Source organism: Macaca fascicularis, chromosome 13 (assembly GCF_037993035.2).
Source record: "Macaca fascicularis isolate 582-1 chromosome 13, T2T-MFA8v1.1".
In the NCBI taxonomy this organism is placed as follows: domain Eukaryota; kingdom Metazoa; phylum Chordata; class Mammalia; order Primates; family Cercopithecidae; genus Macaca; species Macaca fascicularis.
The window spans coordinates 110,379,306-110,399,699 of NC_088387.1; the positions used below are offsets into that span (position 1 = coordinate 110,379,306).

At 45.8% G+C, this 20,394-nt stretch overlaps 1 protein-coding gene across 13 annotated transcripts in view; it reads right to left on the reverse strand.

Moving 5' to 3' along the window:
- Window positions 1–20,394, reverse strand: part of LPIN1 (lipin 1) — a 143,536-nt gene that overhangs the window by 91,696 nt on the left and 31,446 nt on the right. For 10 of the 13 annotated variants that reach the window (XM_045369765.3, XM_045369762.3, XM_045369761.3 and 7 more), the window contains exon 2: window positions 15,263–15,319. The exons of the other annotated variants lie outside the window; for them this stretch is intronic. In XM_045369765.3, the coding sequence (XP_045225700.2) occupies window positions 15,263–15,319 (57 nt within the window). The remainder of the gene's footprint in view (window positions 1–15,262; window positions 15,320–20,394) is intronic. 13 annotated transcript variants of the gene reach the window in all.

Genomic DNA, 20,394 nt, shown 5'->3' on the forward strand with positions numbered 1-20,394 from the left:
CCAGACCCACAGAAAGGTCTCAGAAGACTTGCTGAAGGACTAATGGGTTGATTGCTAAGCTAAGCTAGCACAGGAAAGGGACAGACCCTTAGGAGAGCTATTGTCAATCTCCTAGATTCAAATACGTGTTCCTGTGTCCTTAGGAAAGCGAAATTGAATTTTCCTTTAACCTAAAGCCTAACATTAATATAATATATAATAAAACCACATACTTCTAAAAGGAGCATCAAAGATGTAAGAGGAACATTATCCCCCTCCAAGGGTGCCATGGGAACACTTTCTTCTTCTTTTTTTTTTTTTTTTTTTTTGAGACAGAGTCTTGCTCTGTCACCTAGGCTGGAGTGCAGTGGCCACAATCTCGGATCACTGCAACCTCCGTTTCCTGGGCTCAAGCAATTCTCCTGTCTCAGCCTCCTGAGTAGCTGGGATTACGGGCGTGTGCCACCACGCCCGGCTAATTTTTGTATTTTTAGTAGAGACGGGGTTTCACCATGTTGGCCAGGCTGGTCACAAACTCCTGACCTCAGGTAATCCGCCCGCCTCAGCCTCCCAAAGTGCTGGGATTACAGGCCTGAGCCATCGCGCCCAGCCAGGAACACTTTCTGAATAACCTTCCGGTGTCTGCATCCCTTGTTCCTTCTGTCTCGTCAAAGGAGCTGTGCAGCTGTAACTCAACTGTTCCTTTCTAATGCAAGGGTAAATACAAATCAAAAACCTGTTTTGAATTATCTTTCATGCAATAAGGAAAAGAGACTGCTTTCCTCCTCCTTCTCTGAGAGCATTTACTGTAGGACACGTGTCATTGTAAATTCTTTCTCTGTCCCTTTGAGATGTTGTAAATCTTTTGAAAAGCTAAATAAGCCTGTGGCCACCTGTAAAACTCAGGAGTGTTTCCTAAGAGACCTGGAGGCCACCTCTTTGAAATGTAAACATGAGGGAAGACAGACCCCATCTCCTAATTCCTTGAGAAGGTAAGAGAGAACCTATTCTGCAGGGGACTTGCTCCAAGATGCAAAACTATCTCCTGTCTGGATTGCTTTTTTTTCCCCTCTTGGGTCTTGGGTAAAAGCAATTAGCTAATGCAGATTACTAGGTGATTTCAAGATGAACTAAGAAGGATAAAGGGTGCTGTCAAGTGCTCTTACTTGAGGACTAGTTATGGTTTATCTTCACAACATGTATGCAATGGGTTGTATTTGCTTGGCTATAAAAAAGGGTGAGTTTCTCTCTGTCACGTTATTATTACTATCATCCATCCCTCATCCTATGTGTTCTCAAAGCGTGTGAGTGAGGACAGGAGAAGAAAAGGTGGTCATTGGTTAGAGGACAGGAGAAGAAAAGGTGGTCATTGGTTACAGTCCCTTATGCTCTAATAGTAGCTTTGAAATGTCATATTGCAATGTGAATGAAGGTCTCTAATTTAATACAAACTGGTCTCTTTTGATTCATGGCCAAATGCACAATACTCTTTCCTGTGTAGAATCATCAAGCGTGGTACAGGAGAAAGAACACAGGATTTGACATCAGAAAGGTTGGCTTTGTGTCCCAGCCCTGCCCCTTGCTAGCTGTGTGACTTTGTCAAGACATTTAATCGCACTGAATTTCAGTTTGATTGTGTCAAGGAGATCTTTTGGATTCCTTTCATTGTTGCTTTTCATACAATGGACCAGAAAACCTACACTAGTAGAAAAACTGGCAACATTTGAATCAATTCTGTGGCTTATTTAAAAAAAAAAATAACTGGCTCAACGTTGCCACATATGCCTACTATCACATGGTTGCCAAAGTCCCAGAGGCTCAAGGAGTTTGGGAGGGGGAGGGTTGAGGGGGTGCTGGGGTGGGAAGAGAGGCTGAGGCTGCTCTTAAACAGACGAGATCTGATCCAGACCTGGAGGAGCTTTGGACGACAACCAGGAGAGATGAGCAGAGAAGAGATGGGGGACAGGGGAGAGCGTGGCTGGGAGTAATAGTGGAGCCACACGTTTAGCAAACCTTAGGCAATGGGAAAGTTCAAAACGTGTTTAGGATTCACTTGCAGGTTATCAAACAGCCCTATGGGTTTGTTGAGCCGTTAATATGGGAAGACAGGCTGAGACCGATTTGTCATGGCCTCAGATGGCAGCCTAAGGAGTTAGCGTTTTGTCCTGAAGGTCCTGGAGAGCCATTAAAAGCTTCTAAGCAGGAAGTAAAACATTATGAAACCCCTGTTTTAGTAAATGAATCTGGCTATGGTGGACATTTCATATGCCAGGCAGCAGCTGAGGTAGAAAGGGCTTCTATGATGGTCCAGATGGTTGGTGATCAGGTCAAGCAATGACCATAGATTGACTGCCATGGAGAACTGAGGAAGGGACAGTGCATTTCCATCATTTTGAGTCTATGAGAATGGATCACTCCAGTAATAACGCCACCAGTCACCACTCAGGCTCGAGGTGGGGCCACGGCAGCCTCTCTGCAGTGCGTTAAGTCTTGATCCCACCCTGTGAGATGAGAGTCCTTGTAGCTTTCTCTCTTAAATGTCCTTCTTGGATTTAGGAAAGCTGAATCTTCATTTGTTTCCACACTCATCCATAAAAGAAGGGCAAGAAATCCAGGGAGAAAAAAGTGATTCCAGGATTGTGCCCACATGTTTCCCTGTCAGGAGCCCTGGAGTGTCAGACCGCGCTGGCTGGCTGCTTCGAAAAGTCTCTGACAGCCACCTTTTCCCAACTCAGAAACAAAACAGAACAAACAAAAACATCTACTACTTTAAAATCCCAGTGGAACTGCGCTTCCTATAAATGTGTTTTTGCCGATTGTTTTTGCATGATTAATGGTTCCTAGGGTTACATAAAATTCTAGGGACCCCTCTTTCCCATCGAGAGAGAAAAAGGATCAAGTCAGGAAAGGGTGAGGGGACCCAGAGACAGACATCACCTACTTCCAATGGTGCTGTGGGCTCTCTCTGGGCCCTGGTTTGGGAATTGAAGTTCCTGTCCCTACTGTTCTCATCCCTCTGAGAGGAATTAGGCTCTGAGGATTCCTGTAAGGATCCAACTTGGAGAGTTCCCTGTCCCTGAAAATACTCTCAACATCACAGGCTGGCCCATGCATCTAATGGCAATTCCTTCGCATTCCCCATGTTAGTAAAATACTGGGAAAAATTATTGTCTACATTAGAATTTTATAAATATGGACCATAGTTTATGATTCTTACAAGAATTCCTTGAGAAAGCATCCAGTTACACTGAAAAGCTGGCGAGACCTGTCTAAAAGCCCAGAGCGAACCAGCAAACGGAGAACAAAATCAAAACTCCCAGTCTTGTTGCACGGCTCCAGCCTCCCCAAATTCCAGTCACTGCCCCCTTCAGCAAGCCAGTGCCTGGGAAGCCCGAGGGGGGACATGTTGACCTGCGTCACCCGGAAGCTCCGGAAGCATCGTGATTCCCCACCCTCCCTGCCTGCCCTTTACCTTAGCTTTCAGAGGAAAGTCTCATCTCCCCATCAGAAGGTACATTGTCAGGACCCGGCTCAGCTTCCATTAACTTTAGATAAAGGCCCCTGCTCATGGGAACCTGGGTCTCCTGGTGGATTCTCCTTTTTCTTCTGATTTTCTAGTTCTCAGCAGGCTGGGCCACCGCTGGGTGGCTGCTGTTAGGACAGGCATGGCTGGTCCCAGTCTTGCCCTTCATTCTCTCTTCCCTCCTGTTCCTTCCCTCAGGCCACCTCTTCCCCTCCCATCCTCTCTCCCTCTCCAGCTTGCTCTCATGCGTGCCCTGGGCACGGGCTCTCCCGGGAAAGGCCATTGTTGGGCGGCAGGATTCTGATGCTCCCCAGGGGCACTATGACATCAGCATTTGGTGGTGCTCAGAGGAGGAGAGAAAGAGATGAAGAGGAGTGAGCAAGGCTTCAGGAGGGAGCATGCAGGAGACCAGCCCTGGATTCAGACTGGAGTCTCATCCACATCAGAGGCTGATAGAAGGCTTGGATTACAGCAGGGGCAGGTTCTGTCACGAAATCAAATTTCTCTTCACTGATTTCTGAATTCACAGCAAGCTAACTAGAAGAGATTTTTAATTCAGAATGTTGCACTCCAACAAACTGAGAAAAACATTGAGGGAGGGAATTACAGAAATTTGACAGTATCTACTAAGTTTGATTTTGAGAGTTTTGTAATAAATGTTGTTGAATAGAAAAGGCATCAAGTCCCTATATATGAGCTCTTTGAAATGCCTAAATCAGAGGGATAAAATGATGAATAATTACAGTACACAATTTTTGAATTATTGTCAAATCAACTAAAATTAGAAGTTTTTAACATGCTAAAATGGAAAGTTATTCAACAGAATGGAATCCTTTAAAATATGATGGAACTGCCACTTAAGCATCAGAAGTCTGCTCAGGCGTGACCCTGGGAGCCCAAACTTTTCACGGAACAGCAAGGAACATCCCTATGCTCCTCATTCCCAGTTTTTCTGTTTTGTTTTGTTTTGTTTTTTGTTTGTTTTATTTTGTTTTGTTTTTTTTGAGATGGAGTCTCGCTCTGTCGCCTAGGCTGGAGTGCAGTGGCGCGATCTCGACTCACTGCAAGCTCTGTCTCCCGAGTTCAAGCCATTCCCCTGCCTCAGCCTCCCAAGTAGCTGGAACTACAGGCACCTGCCACCACGCCCAGCTAATTTTTTGTATTTTTAGTACAGACGGGATTTCAACGTGTTAGCCAGGATGGTCTCGATCTCCTGACCTCGTGATCCACCCGCATCGGCATCCCAAAGTGCTGGGATTACAGGCATGAGCCACCGCGTCCGGCCCTCCTTCCCAGTCTTTACATAGATGCTTAGGATTCGAGGGGGTTTTCTTCTCATTAGCAAGACTCTGGCACCATCACTATGTCTAGTACCAAATCTCTACATTCAGGATAGAAGGTGCAACTTAGAAATATCAGTTCATGAACCATGGGTCATCCCTTTGGGAAAATGCAGAGTCAAGCCTACTCTCTTGATCTTCCAGGCATACAAAACCTGCTTGCCCCTCCCCACTTTGAACAGTGCTTTTGAACTTTGATGGAAAAGCCACATTTGGAAGGCAAGTTATTACAGGGAAGAGATTTTTTTTTCTTTTGTCTCTAGTTCATGGTACCTTGGATAGATGCACGTTCACTGCAGAGTCCTACAAAGCACGCTCTAATGTTCAAAGGCAGGGCAGTAGTTTCTAGTAACAGCGTGGGATTTGTACATTACCTTGTTGACTTTTTATTATGCAGCAGCACCTTTTAAATCATATGCTGATCTAGCACATTCAGTTGTTCTATATAAGAGAGTGTAATTATTCCTAAAATATTTACCAATCATTTGTTCTAAGTGCTAGGCTCTTCTGTAATATTTCCAGATCATGTCAACCCTTCCTTATTAAAATTTGGGAGCTAAAAAACAATCACTTGCTTCTGAAATCATGATTCTCGTTCTCAAAAGTGTACAGTATTCTACTGAGACTGGAAGGGGTGTTACTGAAGCCTGCATGTTCAGTGGGCTACCAGATTCCGGCTACATAACACTTCCACCAGCCTTAGAGTAAGATCACGTAGCTTTGCATTTTCCCAACCCTGTAATCTTGGGCTGCACATCTATTAGCCTGAAACAAAGGAATTCACTTCTCCTAGGCTTCTCTGCAGGTCATGCCAACCTTAACAAACTGCAGTCCCTACTGTCCCTACTGACCATTACACCGCAGAGCTGTGAGGATGATGGCTCTCCAGTTTGGAAGAGAATGATGCAGGACGAAAGGGGTGGGCAAACCATGGTCTAAGTATGATATCTGAAGCTGCTTAATCTACAAAAGAAAACCCCATGTGAGGAATGGGAGATGGAGATGTGGAGGCCTAGTGTCTAAGGGCTAGCATTCAGGGGAAGGATGATATTTGTCTGTAATCTCAAAGGCTATGAAGGATGGAGCTGGGTGGATTTGGGTTCATCATGAAAAGGACCTATGAGTAAGTCAGGCCTGCATAAAGGTGATCTGGAAGCCCCCAGCTGCACCCTCAATTGGACAGGGGCTGTGGAGGGGTTTTGAACATGACTTAGCAAATGGAGCCAGATTCCTTCAATGCTCTATCCAGTCCTAACTCAATGAACTAGCTCCCTCCTTCTTTTTCTCTGTCTTCCAAACTGAACTACTATATCTCTTGCAAAACCAATTGGATAATTCTGTGTTAAGCTTCCTGTCTCTCACCCTAAGCAACCACAGATGAATGATGGTTGTTGCAGAGGTGGGCAAGTCTGGGTTCTGAGAACTGCCATTGAACTTCTCTGTGCTGAGCTGGCATTAGCTCCTCTCCTCTCCCCTGCCCACCCTGCTTAGAGGATGCTCTCCACATTTGGACGTTTGTGTCACACTTCTAGGTGACCAGGGCTTCTCTCCCATGAGAAGAGGAGGGACAGGAGGACTCTGTCTGAAGGTTCTGAGTTTCAGATTTGCCCATGGGCCAGACATCAGGCTCTGTCCATGAGGTGACCCAAGTCACCAGAGGAAAAGTGACTGTCCCCGATCTCCACATTAAATTTGCCCTGGGCCTCAACCAAACTCTACACTTTTTCATCCTAGAACAGTGAGGATATAGGCGTGGTTAAAAAGAAATCCCACAGGTCCTTCTGGAGTCTGGGGTGTGCTGGATAGGGTGTGGGGAACTGGGGACCTGGGTTCTGGCTAGTTCTCTGTCCCTTACTGTGAGACCCTGCGCAAGTCACCTGGGGACCTCAGTCCTCACACTGGAAAGTGACACAATGGGAAATAGAGGACAACCAGGACACCTTTTAGCCATGACCTATAATTTACATCTCTATGAGGTGACTTCACAGGCACAGATCATCTTGCATCCTCACCCCGACACACACACACACACACACGCACGCACACACGCACACATGCATGCATGCACGCATGCACACACGCACGCACGCAGTACAGTAACTGTCAATCTCAGGTCCGAGACACCCCAGGGCATCTCTAATCATCTCAAGTGACATTGATATCATTTCAGAAGAAGGAATTAATGCAAATTCACCTCGATTTTAAAATAGGTAACATCCCACCCAATACTTTCTCCCCTCCCTGGGGAGGTGTAAGTGAAGATTCAGGCACAGCTAACCTAATTGGAGGAAGTTCTGAGGAGAGTTCAGCACAGTCTAGATAAGGAATCAGTTGGGAGTTTCTGGAATCTCAAATGGAAGAGAGGGATGGAGTCAGAGAGCAGGGCATGGGCAGACAAGGACTCGCCCTGTCCTAGCATTACTCAGTCTGAATTCTCTTCTCTCACACCTTGCTTCATATGCCTAACCTGACACCGTACATCTGCTTGGTCCATGCTCAACTCAGCTGCAGCATCCTCAGGAGACAGCTGGATCAGCTAGAGAGCTTCAGAATGAGACACATCACTCTGCCAGACACCCGCAGTGATCTAGCTCCAGGATCCAACATCTGACCACATGTCGGCAGCCACCGCTGCCCTGGCTCCACCGTTTCTCCCCAGGTCTAAGCTTAAGCCGCACCACATTGCTTCCATTTCTTCACACTTGCTCTATTCCCTTCTACCACAGGGGCTTTGTGCAAGCTCAGCCTCAACACAAATCTTCCCCCTTCTTCACCTGGTCAATAGCCACTCATTCTTCAACATTAGTTCAAGCATCACCAACCTCCCGGGCTATGTCAGTTCTCCCTGTTAGACACCCTGGCTGTTCCACATATCTTTTATTCAAAATAGTTACATATTAAAGCATTCTATTTGTGCTTACAATTATTGTAGAATTACTTCCCAGCAAACAGATGCTATAGGAGGGAAGAGACCTTTTCTGTTTAAGTATCTAGTGTAGTGCCTGGCCCTTAATAGGTGCTCAACAAAATTTTTTTTTTTTTTTTTTTTTTTTTTTGAGACGGAGTCTCGCTCTGCCGCCCAGGCTGGAGTGCAGTGGCCGGATCTCAGCTCACTGCAAGCTCCGCCTCCCGGGTTCACGCCATTCTCCTGCCTCAGCCTCCGGAGTAGCTGGGACTACAGGCGCCCGCCACCGCGCCCGGCTAGTTTTTTGTATTTTTTAGTAGAGACGGGGTTTCACCGTGTTAGCCAGGATGGTCTCGATCTCCTGACCTCGTGATCCGCCCATCTCGGCCTCCCAAAGTGCTGGGATTACAGGCTTGAGCCACCGCGCCCGGCCTCAACAAAATTTTTTTAATGAATGCTTAAATACCATATCATGGGTCATGTCTGGTTGCAAAAAGATATTCATAATAATCAAAATAATAAACTATAATTAAAATATACTCATCATCATAAAAATAAATGAACTAGGCACATACTGGTGTTAAAGGTATCATTGCCTCTATTGTGGGCCATTTTAGGATGCAAGGCACAGTAGGGGTAAACAATTAAGAGAGGCTTCTGTGGTCTAGGAATGTAAGATCTAGTAAATATATAATGTCTCCAGCAAGAGAAAGGAGGACAAGCAAGTCAGAGCAAGCTGCCCACTGGGGTGGGAGAAGGGAATGATAAAAGGGAGGACTGGAAATATACACCAAAGTGAGTCATTAATACAACATTTCTATTCACAACTCAGAATTCACTGAACAAAAAATGGCCATTCTGTATAAGATTCCAATTAAATGCATTATTGTTATATCTGATTGTGCTAGTGCCTGTCGCTAATCCATGCCACAATGATTCATGCTTTAAAAAAAAAAAAAAAAGAAGAAGAAGAAGAAGCAATTGGCTATAAGGGCCACCACAGTGCATTTCTAGATAAGAGCTCAGTGACTGTTAAGGGGCACCTGCGTAAGAGCTCTGTTAACAATGCTAGGCAAGGAAGAAAACCCCAGGGCAGATGCCAGATGGAGCAAGAGACAAACATGCATTTATTTTCCCTTTACTCCAGATAGCTCATTAAATTTCTTTTTTTTTCTTCTTTTTTTTTTTTTTTTTTGAGATGGAGTCTCGCTCTGTCACCCAGGCTGGAGTGCAGTGGCGCGATCTCGGCTCTCGGGTTCACACCATTCTCCTGCTTCAGCCTCCAGAGTAGCTGGGACTACAGGCGCTCACCACTACGCCCAGCTAATTTTTTCTATTTTCAGTAGAGATGGGGTTTCACCGTGTTAGCCAGGATGGTCTCAATCTACTGAACTCATGATCCGCCCGCCTCGGCCTCCCAAAGTTCTGGGATTACAGGCGTGAGCCATCGCGCCTGGCCTAGCTCATTAAATTTCAAGGAAACTTCAGAATTTAAAACTCACAGCAATGTAGACAACAGGAGGGGCATCTTCAATGGAGAAGATACTTCATCAAATTTGGAAGGTGAAAGCAAAGGGAAAGTCTGACTAAAATAACATAGAGCAAGCTATACCCTGGACTTCCTGCAAAGAGGGCTACAGTGAGGGAGGGGCCCATCTGCCCACAGAACTGAAGCAGGCACTGGCCTCAGGAGCCCCAGATAACAGCCGGCTCCTGGACTTTTTATTCCAGAATGAACTCTATCAGTTGGAGCTTCCAGGCAAGTTTTTTTATCCCGTCCATGCTAAATAAAAACAACTACAAAGTGCCAGGCATCTGAGGAACCCCTGCAATGTAAAGAGGAAAAATAACAAACAGAGGAAACAATTCCAGAAAAAATAAAAACAATGAGGGGAACAGAAGAGAAATTACTAGGAAAAAATATCCCCAGATCAGAAGCTCAGATTTGAGATGCTATTTCATTCATAAAACAAAAAACAGAATAATGCTGTAAAGAAGAAATAATTAGAGAACAAAAAAAAAAAAAGAGTTTGAAAAGTAAACAATTGGGATTGTGAAAATAATAACAAACAATAGAAAGTGAAATTTACAAAATCTGCCAAATCACAGACCAAAAGTTGGGCAATAGAAGATAAAAGAGATAGAGAACCACTCCTTACGTCCTTAGCCACCACCCTTTCCTTGTTTTTCCACTTTCATCTCTTGGAATATCTCATCAGCTGATATCTATTAAAGGAGAAGGGAATTGTCCCCCAAAAGACTAAGTTCTGAGCAGATGAATGAAAAATGGCTACCTCCAGGCACATCAGTGTGAAGATTCAGGACACAAAGAGTTAGCAGAAGATCCTAGGCTTCCAATAGGAAAAAGTAAAATAAAAGCTCACCTACAAAGAAACGAAAGCCAGACAGGCATAGAAGGAACATTTGCTGCTAGAAGGTAATGGAACAATGTATACAAAATTCTGTGAGAACTGAACATCAACCTCAAATTCTAAATTCAACCCAGTTCAAATGTGAAGCCAAATTAGAGATTAAGACATGCAAGGATTCAAAGTATATCTCCACACACCTGTAATCCCAGTACTTTGGGAGGCAGAGGCAGGCAGATCACTTGAAATCAGGAGTTCGAGACCAGCCTGCCCAACATGGTGAAACCCTGTCTCTACCAAAAATACAAAAAATTAGCTGGGCATGGTGGTGGGCGCCTGTAATCCCAGCTACTCGGGAGGCTAAGGCATGTGAATCACTTGAACTCAAGGGGCGGAGTTTGCAGTGAGCTGAGATTGCTCCACTGCACTCCAGCCTGGGCAACAAAGCAAGACTCCACCTGAAATACATACATACATACATACATACATATATATTCTGACCCCCTTTTCCTGGGAGGTTACCTGGAAATGTACTCCAGCTTTTGCTTATTGTAAAAGAGTAAACTAAGAAAGACGAAAACAGCGATTGGGTAACAGTAGCTCCAGTGAGGGCCTCCCAAGCTGCAGCTCTGTGGGAGGACTTAGGAGCAAGCGGAAGAGAGAGCTCTCCTGGAGAGAGGTCCTGGGAAAATAGGGTTACCTACACAGGGAGCTGACGGTCTGGGGAAACTAGAGAGTGTGGAGTGTGATAAAGGCACTAAAAGCAAGGAAGCAATGAAAAGAATTAGAAACTACTGAAAGAGAGCAACTTCTTGTAGAGGTAGAATAATGCTTAAGAACAAGGTCTCTGAACCTCTGTGGGTTTGAATGCTAACCCTGCCACTTTCTAGCTGTGTGACCTTGAGCAAATGACTCAGCCTCTCTGTGCTCAGTTTGTCAGCTCTCAAGCAGAAATCATAATGGGACCAACTTAGAAGGCCGTTGTGAGGAATAAATGAGTTAATATTTCTAATGCTCTTAGAAGAAAAGAACCTGTCACCTGATTTATGGTATGTAAAGTTTGCTAAATAAATTTTTAAAAAAATTCTAAAAGCCGTATGAAAAATATGGTCATCCAAATAGAAGGAATAGATCCCAATGATAACAAGGTAATAGGCTTAAAAATAAAGAATGCGATGGTTTCCACGTGATCGGCTAATGTCAGAGTTTAAGGACATTGTCTGTTTGGAGGGTGCGGGGGATGGGCAGGGAGTAGTATTTTTCCTAACAATAAAAAAGAGAGGCGGCCGGGCGCGGTGGCTCAAGCCTGTAATCCCAGCACTTTGGGAGGCCGAGACGGGCGGATCACGAGTTCAGAAGATCGAGACCATCCTGGCTAACACGGTGAAACCCCGTCTCCATTAAAAAATACAAAAAACTAGCCGGGCGAGGTGGCAGGCGCCTGTACTCCCAGCTACTCGGGAGGCTGAGGCAAGAGAATGGCGTAAACCCAGGAGGCGGAGCTTGCAGTGAGCTGAGATCCGGCCACTGCACTCCAGCCTGGGCGACAGAGCGAGACTCCGTCTCAAAAAAAAAAAAAAAAAAAAGAGAGAGGCAAACATAACCTCCAGGAAAAACACTCCCCATACCTCTCCCCACCAAGAAAACTCTTTACAAGTAAGGCAGTATCTGAACGCAGAACAAATTAAAATATGATGAGATTATGCATAAATGCTAGAGTGTGAGAAAGGAGATCATTGGCATATGATGCTCTGTAGAATCAGCCAGACCCTCCTCTATCAGGCGTGAATCCACAGGGCAGTGTGCAAAGACGCGTCAATCAACTGGGTAGGAACAGGAGACTGTGGCCTTCATTGTGAGCCAGTATTTCCCAGTTGATTCTATAGGACCAGTCACATAAATCGCTTCGATCACATTTTTCAAAAATAAATCTAAATCTAGACAAAGTTTCACTTCCTCCCCCAACAAAACGTGCTCCCTCCAAGAAAACCCAAATTTAGGTCCAGTCCTTTCCCAAACCTAAAGACAAGAAATAAAAGCAATAAGCAAACTACGGTTTCCAGTAACTGGGCCAGGATAAGCTACAATTCTGGGAATTGCTGTTCTTATTAGAAATGTCACAATCAAAGTACACATCAGCTAAGAGGGAGGCACGACATAAATGGTGTTGCTGTTTCTGGTGTAACAAATTGTCCCAGCGTTCCAGGCCTTCTGCTGTCTTTACTCTTGTTTGGGGATGGAGCGGGGCAGGGGCGTTGGTGTGTGTGTGTTTCTTTGGGTTTCTGTATTCCACAGCTACATTCTTCAAACCAAGAGCTCGACCTCCGAGAAAAACTTTCCCTCCAACATGCCTCCAGTCAATGGAGAATGAATCGCTGGCTCCTCTGCACTCACAAGTCTACGGGCAACTCTGTCATAGCACCTGTCACATGGCACTGCCATTATGATCCTGCTATCCCCTCCCCTGCTTGGTGAACTCCAGAAGGAAAAGACTAACCATAACACACTCATCACTGTGTCCCCAGTGCCTAGTGCAGTGGCACAGTCACTAGTAGGGAGGGAGAGAGAGGGACGGTGTCAGGGAGAGGCACAGAGAGAGAGAGGAGAGTGGGAGAGAGAGGGTGAATGACAGGGAGAGGGACAGTGGGAGGAAAGAGAGACTTTGAGTCTTATTTTCTCCCCTGTTGCCCTTCCTCCTCATTTTTGGTTTTCTCATTACTAAACATTCGTGGAATTTAGGAACCTACCTTCTACGGATAGCAGGACATAACAATGATCAATGATCAATGCCGGGATAGAAGGAGAGGTGTGAGTTGGAAGCCTGCCTGATGCCCCAGCCACCTCCCCATGCCATGCGGCCTCCAGTGTGAGTCCGTGCTCCAGACCATGCATCAAACTGCCAGCTGGTCACCTGCCTTGGGAAGTTCCATGGGCAGTTCACACTCAGCCAGGCTAACAGTGGACCCCGAACTGCTTTCCTGCCTCCAGGCCCACCCCTATGGCTGTACTCTCACAGGGCTGCAGATCTGGAAGGTTTGCCTGCTTGGGGCCTTTCAATCCGCCTGCCCCGGCCCCTCACATACCATTATCTGTAGGATAAAGTTCAAGGTCCTCAGAAAAGCAGACGAGGCCTCCTCTCATCAGTGCCCATCCTCCTCCTCCATTTTCATCCCCTCTTCCAATCACATCCCCCAGATCTCAAAGACACTGTACTGTTTCTTACCTCTGTGCTTGGTCAACTGGTACGGCTCTTTCAATACGCTGCAGAACACTCACCTTCTCTTGGAAGCATTTTTCTGAAATTACTTCTGAACCCCCCACCCACGCAAGCTGTTACAAACCCTACTTCTTCCCTCCCATGAGGCCTGTGGTGAACAGCAAGCTTAGGATTCAATGAAATCCTGCTGTAAGCATGTGGAATGCAACTCAGAGAAGTCAGGTAACTTGCTCAATGTCACACATGCTGTAAGTAGTAGAGCCATGACCCAGATTTTGCACTCCTGATCCAACACCCCTACCATGGATGGTGGCGGCTTTCTGTAATTTCACCCTTGAAGCAGGAGCCTCCTGCTTGGTGCCTCCCGTCCTGAGCTCCCTGTGTTGCTGGGAGCCCAGCTCTGTGCAGAGTGGGGATGGAGGCCAGCGGATTGCCTTTCCTTACCTGCCTCTCGTGTGTCCTGCACGTCGGGCCAGAAGCTGGGCTGGAAACCTGGTAGCCATGGGCTCCTGCCCCACAGTCTGGAGATTGGGACTGAACCACGGGAAGCTGCCCGAGGCCACCTCCATGACTATGGGGTCTGCACTCCCACCCACAGGTGAAGGGGGTCACTCACTTCGATTTCCTGCACCTTCTCACAGACCGAGGCTTTTCTCCCTCCAGACATAACTGCCACTAACTGCTCTCTCCTCAGGATTCCTGGCCTCCATTTGGCCCCAGTCCCTGCCAATCCCCTTGGAGATAAAATTTCTGCTCCTCACAGAGTGCCCAGGCCAGGCCTTCCTCACAGCCTTCTTTATCCACATCACTGACGCCTCTGGATTCGTCTCAACGACGAACCTCTCACTCTGCCTGCGGCTGCGCTGAGCCTCGGGTGTCCTCTGCGAATCCTTGGTGACTCTCTGTTTCAGCGTCCCTTTCTAACTGTGGGCTCCTCAAGGGTGGAGACTAAGTGTTACTTTTGTTCCGTAGCCACAAGGCTTGGGCCAGGCCACAGTAGGGACACTAAGCATTCCGGTGTCATCGCTTCTACCCTGCACCATTCCACAGCCCCTCTGGAGCCTCCCTACCCACACATGCTGCCTCCGCCTCTTCCCCACAGTGGAAGCATCCCAGGGGTAAGATCTGTGGGCCTGCAGCAAATTACATGATGCCCCTGAAGCTTCAGCTATAGCTCCAGGGCAGGGTGAAGGCCCGAGGAGAAAGGAACTGGAGAGGGAGTTTGGGACCACCTCTGGGAGTGCCGGGAGTGGGGTGTAAACAAAATATCTTCCTACCCAAACAGTAGAGGCTCAGAGAGTTTGAGGGGTGAGGGTAATGATGGCCTTTGGGCTGTGGAACATGGGGTCTAGGAAGGGCCAGAACGACAGCCTCGGGGGCAGACAGAGAGCAAAGCATGAAAAACAATCCCAGAGATGCTGAAGGGGCTGGGCCAACGCCTGGGAACCAGGTGCAAGGCAAAGAGGCTGCGGTGGGAGGAAGAGGCAGAATCTGGGTATGGGCGTTGAGGGGCTCGGGCGTGGGGCAAGGGCTCTCATTAGACGTGTGCAACTGCATTTGCGGTAACGACCATCCGGTAAGGGCAACCAATGACATGAGTGTGAATGCAGACCTCTTCCTCTTGACACTGGGGAGCCACTGAAAGTTTTTTAATCAGGGAGGTGACAAAATCCTATCTCTGCCTGGAGGAGGATTCATCTCAGGAAGAAGAGATTAGGAAACAGCCAAAATGTTCGCAGCTCCGTGGGGAGCTAATCAAGCATCCAGAAAGTGCTGCGGGCAATCTCTGAAAGCATCAACGGAAAGGAATAGCCCTGTTTTGGAGACTGCAGATATCCACGGCAACAAACCGCAGCTGGACATGGAGTATTTTCTCTAATCTTAAAATGTAAAAGCGTAATGAGGACATTCTATCACAACGGCACTCACATTAATGTTTGAAGACCATACATTTCGAATCCACCCAGGGTCTCTCATTATTGGAATCTGAAAAACAAAAACATTAGAAATTAATTAATAGAAATGTTCTGGAATTAGGTGGTGGTAATGGTTGCATAACTCTGCCAACATACTAAAAACTCACTGAACTCTACACTTCAACATGGTGAATTCGGTGGTATGTAAGCTATATGTCAATTTAAAAAAATAAATTAGAAAGAAGAATGTGTGGCTGGGTGCAGTGGCTCACGCCTGTAATCCCAGCACTTTGGGAGGCCAAGGCAGGCAGATCACCTGAGGTCAGGAGTTTGAGACCAGCCTGCCCAACATGGTGAAATCCTGTCTCTACTAAAAATACAAAAATTAGCTGGGCATGGTGGTGGGCAGCTATAATCCCAGCTATTCAGGAGGCTGAGGAAGGAGAATCACTTGAAACCCAGGGGCGGAGGTTGCAGTGAGCCGAGATCATGCCACTTCACTCCAGCCTGAGCAAAAGAGCGAAAATCCATCTCAAATACACAAACAAAAAAGAATGTGGTGTCTTTTCTTTGAGCACATTCAACTATGTTGTGTCAATTACATAGGGTACGTTATGAGGTTGGAAATGCCCTGTCTCTCTTACTCTTTCACTCTTTCTTCATCTTCACTTCCTCCCCAAAGCACGTGGATCCTATTGATAAAGGTATAAGGAGGTCAGGCGGCATGAAAAAATGATGGAATTGGAAGTCAGAAGACATGACTCAAGTGCTGCCTCTGCTGTTTCTTAGCCACAGGACTTGTTTTCTCACCTGTAAAATGTAGGTAACAACAACCCCTGCCCTGCCGAGCGATGGGAGTTATTGTGAGCATTAAGTGAGTTCATTCAGGCAAAAAGGCAAAGCCCAATTCAGGTACTAGCTATTAGGACTGTTGGCATGGCGTTATCCTAGCAGGTAGGACATGTGCAGTACCCCTTTCTCACAAGTGTCCCAGTTAGAACTGCACAAATGGCACACAGAGTAGGCCCAGCCTTCCTGAGGGATGTATTGTCCTAGGCCTAAAATTATACTTAAATTATACTGAAAAACATGTGTGCTCTGAGTTCAACTGCCAATAGCCCAGAATAAACAGCTCCAGAAGCCCCTAACCCTCTTCCCCTGTCCTGTCCCTCCTTGGCCCTGCACCCCACCTCATATTCATCTGACCCACTTAACTTTTCCAGCACATATTTGTTGACTGACTGTTAGTTAATGGTGTTGCTTTACATCATGACAGAGAATAGCTCTAGGGGTCATGTACTTTGCTAGGTACTGGGAACACAGCAACAAATGAGATGCAAATCTTGTCCATAAGTCACTCATAAGCTAGTGGAGGGCAGGAAGACGAGAAAGCACAGAGGAGGAAGTTAAGCGTCTGCCCATGGGTAATGCAGGGAAGGTTCCGTGCCTTCTGAAGAGGGGACAGTTGAACTGCCTCTGCAGGGTGAGTGGGAACTCTGGGAGAGGAGAGGACAAGAAAGGCTGCTCCAAGCAGAGCAGAGAGCATGTTCAAAGAAACAAAGTCATCGCACATGTGTTGGGAACAGCAAGGTGCCCCTCGTGAACTCCAGAGTAGTTGCGCACATGCAGGAGGCATGAGGGGGTGCCGGGGGGACCACAGGGCAAGCAGGCAGGGGAGAGTGAGACCGGCACGGCAAGAGCCTCACATGCCCCCAGGAGGACCTCTGGCCTTGTGCTCTAAGCCAGCCAGTTTCATTTTTTTAAGAATGCCCTCCTCAGACAACAACTCTTGCTGGAGCCCATTATGTAATTAGAAAAAAGGGCAATGCCTATTGTCAAATGGGGAAGGGGCCTGGAGTCTTGGTTACAGAAACCTTGAGGCTCTCAGAGCAGTGTGAGAGCAGTCACTGTGCACCACTGGGGACTACAGAGGAAGGGAGGGATGATCAGATCTGTGTCTTACAAGGACCACGCTGACCTCCGAATGGGGGGTGCATTCGAGGCAGAGAAGTGAACTTGAAGGTTATTCTAGCAAAGGATGGCTGGGATATGGACAAAGGTGACGATGGTGGGACAAAGAGGAAGACGAGCTCTGAACACATCCACATGGTAGAATCACCAGGAAATGATATGCAACTTGGATTGGGGGATTGAAGTACAGGGAACTTTCAAGGATGCCTGAAGTTTCTAGTCTGGGCGACTAGGTAGATGATTATCTCTCTCACTAAATTAGGAAAGCAAGAGGGATGAATTTAGGGAGGAATAGTCTCCTGGAACCACATCCAAAATAAAAAGGATAGATTTTCCTTTAAGACAGAACCTGGGAAAGAAGGCAGATGTGTGTTATAGGATTCTATCCAATCTGGATCCTTGCTGGGGAAGCAGGGGTAAGGCCATTGATTTCTTTATCTATATGTTGCTTAATATGGAAGCTAATGAAGTCCTCATTTCAACAGAGCAATGCATTTGAAACACTTCTTGGAATCCAGTTGCTGCTTCTATTTCAGCTCCTCTGGAATATTTCAGCATGCCACAAAAATCATGCAACTTGGGTACAGATGTTCTGGACCATCCAACTCAAATTCTTCAGGGGCCACCAACACAGTCACACGGGCACCAGAATTCTCTGCCTACAATAGTTGGATTGATTTCACACTCACGAGGTAGGCTAGGAAAGCTGCCAGCAGTTTAAATTCACAGTGTTTGGATTTGGCACCAATTCAAATGAAGTTTTAAATCAAACACAAGATATATTCTTGCACTGCCAGAGGAGCAATATCTCTGACCCTCAAGAGTCTGGTTTGAATTCAGAGATTAAATATAAACACAAGAGCACCAAAAATGGTGACCCAGTATATTTCAACAATAATTTCTTTCACAGCTAAGAAGAAAATAGGCTCATTCTGCCCACAACTATTTGTCTGTTGTAATTCGAAATTCCAATATAAAATGTGAAGCTCAGCCATTTGGATTCTGGCATCAAGCAGTTGGCAGTCATGGTGGAAGCCAAAAATGAACCTGGCTTTTAACTCCAGTTTTTCTACTAGGAGCTGTGTGGCCTTGGGCAATAAATTACCTTTCTAAGCCTCAATATTCTCATTTGTAAAGAAAGGTTAACAATAAAATACTTACCTTAACTGATGTGAGAAGCAAAAGATAGAATACTATGAAAATAGTAACGTACCATACAGATGTCAGTGGCTACTCCTGGATGATTGTCATGAAGTGGAAGATTCAAGGTCAGAAATAGGTGAGCATCTTCCGAGCAGCTGGTTTGCTTCTACCTTGCTTATATCATGAGCTGCATGATTGTTCAGATCCTTGTTCAGTGCATTGGCTACCAGAGCCACATTCCTGTTTTCAGTGTGATCAGACTCCAGGAAACGCATGCTTGTGTTAGCCTCCTTCTCAACTCTATTGTTTGTCTTGATTTCTTTCTTCCTTTTATTTCTCATTTAACATAGATTTATGTAACTGCTATAGATTGAATATTTGTGTCCCCACCCATACCCTTGCCACCATAAATGCATATAATGAAGTTCTAATCCCCAAGGCGATGGTATTTGGAGGTATGGCCTTGCAGAAGGTGGGGGGTTATTAGGTGATGAAGATAGAGCCTTCATAAATTGGATTACTCCCCTTACAAAAAGAGACAGGAGAAAGATAATCTCACTCTGCTATGTGAAGATACAGCAAGAAGGCAGCTGTTTGCAAACCCTGAAAGAGAGCCCTCACCAGAACCTGACCATGCTGGCACCTGATCTTGGTCTTCTAGCCTCCAGAACTATGAGAGATCAATTTGAGTTATTTAAGTCACCCAGTTTATGATATTTTTCTTATAATAGCCCAATCTGGCTACAACAGAAATCCTGTTGTGTTTTGAACCATTTTTTGTCTATGGATATATACAGCAAAGGATAGACAGGTGATAGATTAGATAGATAGATAGATAGATAGATAGATAGATAGATAGATAGATGTGATAAATAGAAAAAATGGAAAAAGGCTTAGAGAATGAACACAGTAAATGTAGATAGATGAGCAAAAGGAAGATGGACACTTTCCTGCCTTCTTTCTCTGGGTTATGTTGTTTGCTTGCTCCCTTGACCATGCCAATTATTACTGTGTAAAAAGTACTTGAAATAGAACCTCCAAGACTGGTCTTAGTCAGAGCCTCTGCCACTTCAGAGTAGAATCATACTGACCATTGTGTTACCCTCTCTGAGTTTCAGTTTTCTCTCCTAAAGAACTTACATGATACTACCTACCTCATGTAAGTTCTGCTATGAGAGTCAGATGGGAAATGTACTTGAAAGTAACCAGCTCATGGTAGATACTCAATGAAGCTGAAATTGAATTCCAATCACAGCCTCATTCAGATTAAGACCCAGGTCACAGTTCCTTGTAATCTTCATGTGGCTGGGCTCACTGCTACAGTTCTTGCCATGATTTGCTGGAAGTCACATATCTGGAGCCTATGTCCAAATTCACATTCAGATCTGTGGGACTCCAAAGCTCTTGCTGCTGTTTCATTGATGGTGCAATATTTAAACAGCAGACATCTCACAAACACAGAAGGAAAAGAGAGAGAGAATTCACAGAGTGTAATGTTTCCAGATTATCAGGCCCAAAGTGCAGGCTGCTCCCAGTTTACAAATGGGGTGTCCAACATTCATTTGTAAATTTTTGTAAAAGCAGGGTAACATTTTCATGTAGAAACAGTACTACCAAAGTCAGCTTTTCCAGGACAAGAAAGGCAGAGAAAACTATAGCATAATTGAAGAAACAATGGCAGCATATAACTCAGGACCTAAAGGCATTATTGTTGGTTTATACAGTCTGCTTTCATGGGAAAACCCAATCACAGTCCAATGGAGAATTCCAGGAATGTGTGGGAACGGTCAAAAATGTAAGAGAAGAACCCTGGCCTGGAAATCAGGCCATCCAGGCTTTAGCGCTGGTGTCACTAACTTGTTGCAAGGCATTGACAAGGTATCGCCCTTCTCTGGGTCTCAGTTTTTCCATCTAACAGACGCTCGAGTTACACTCAGTGATTTCTAAGGGCTTTTCATCTCCAAAATTCTGCATCTATATGCCTACACCCTCCTACATCATGATTCCAACAATGATACCCCCTTTCTTTTG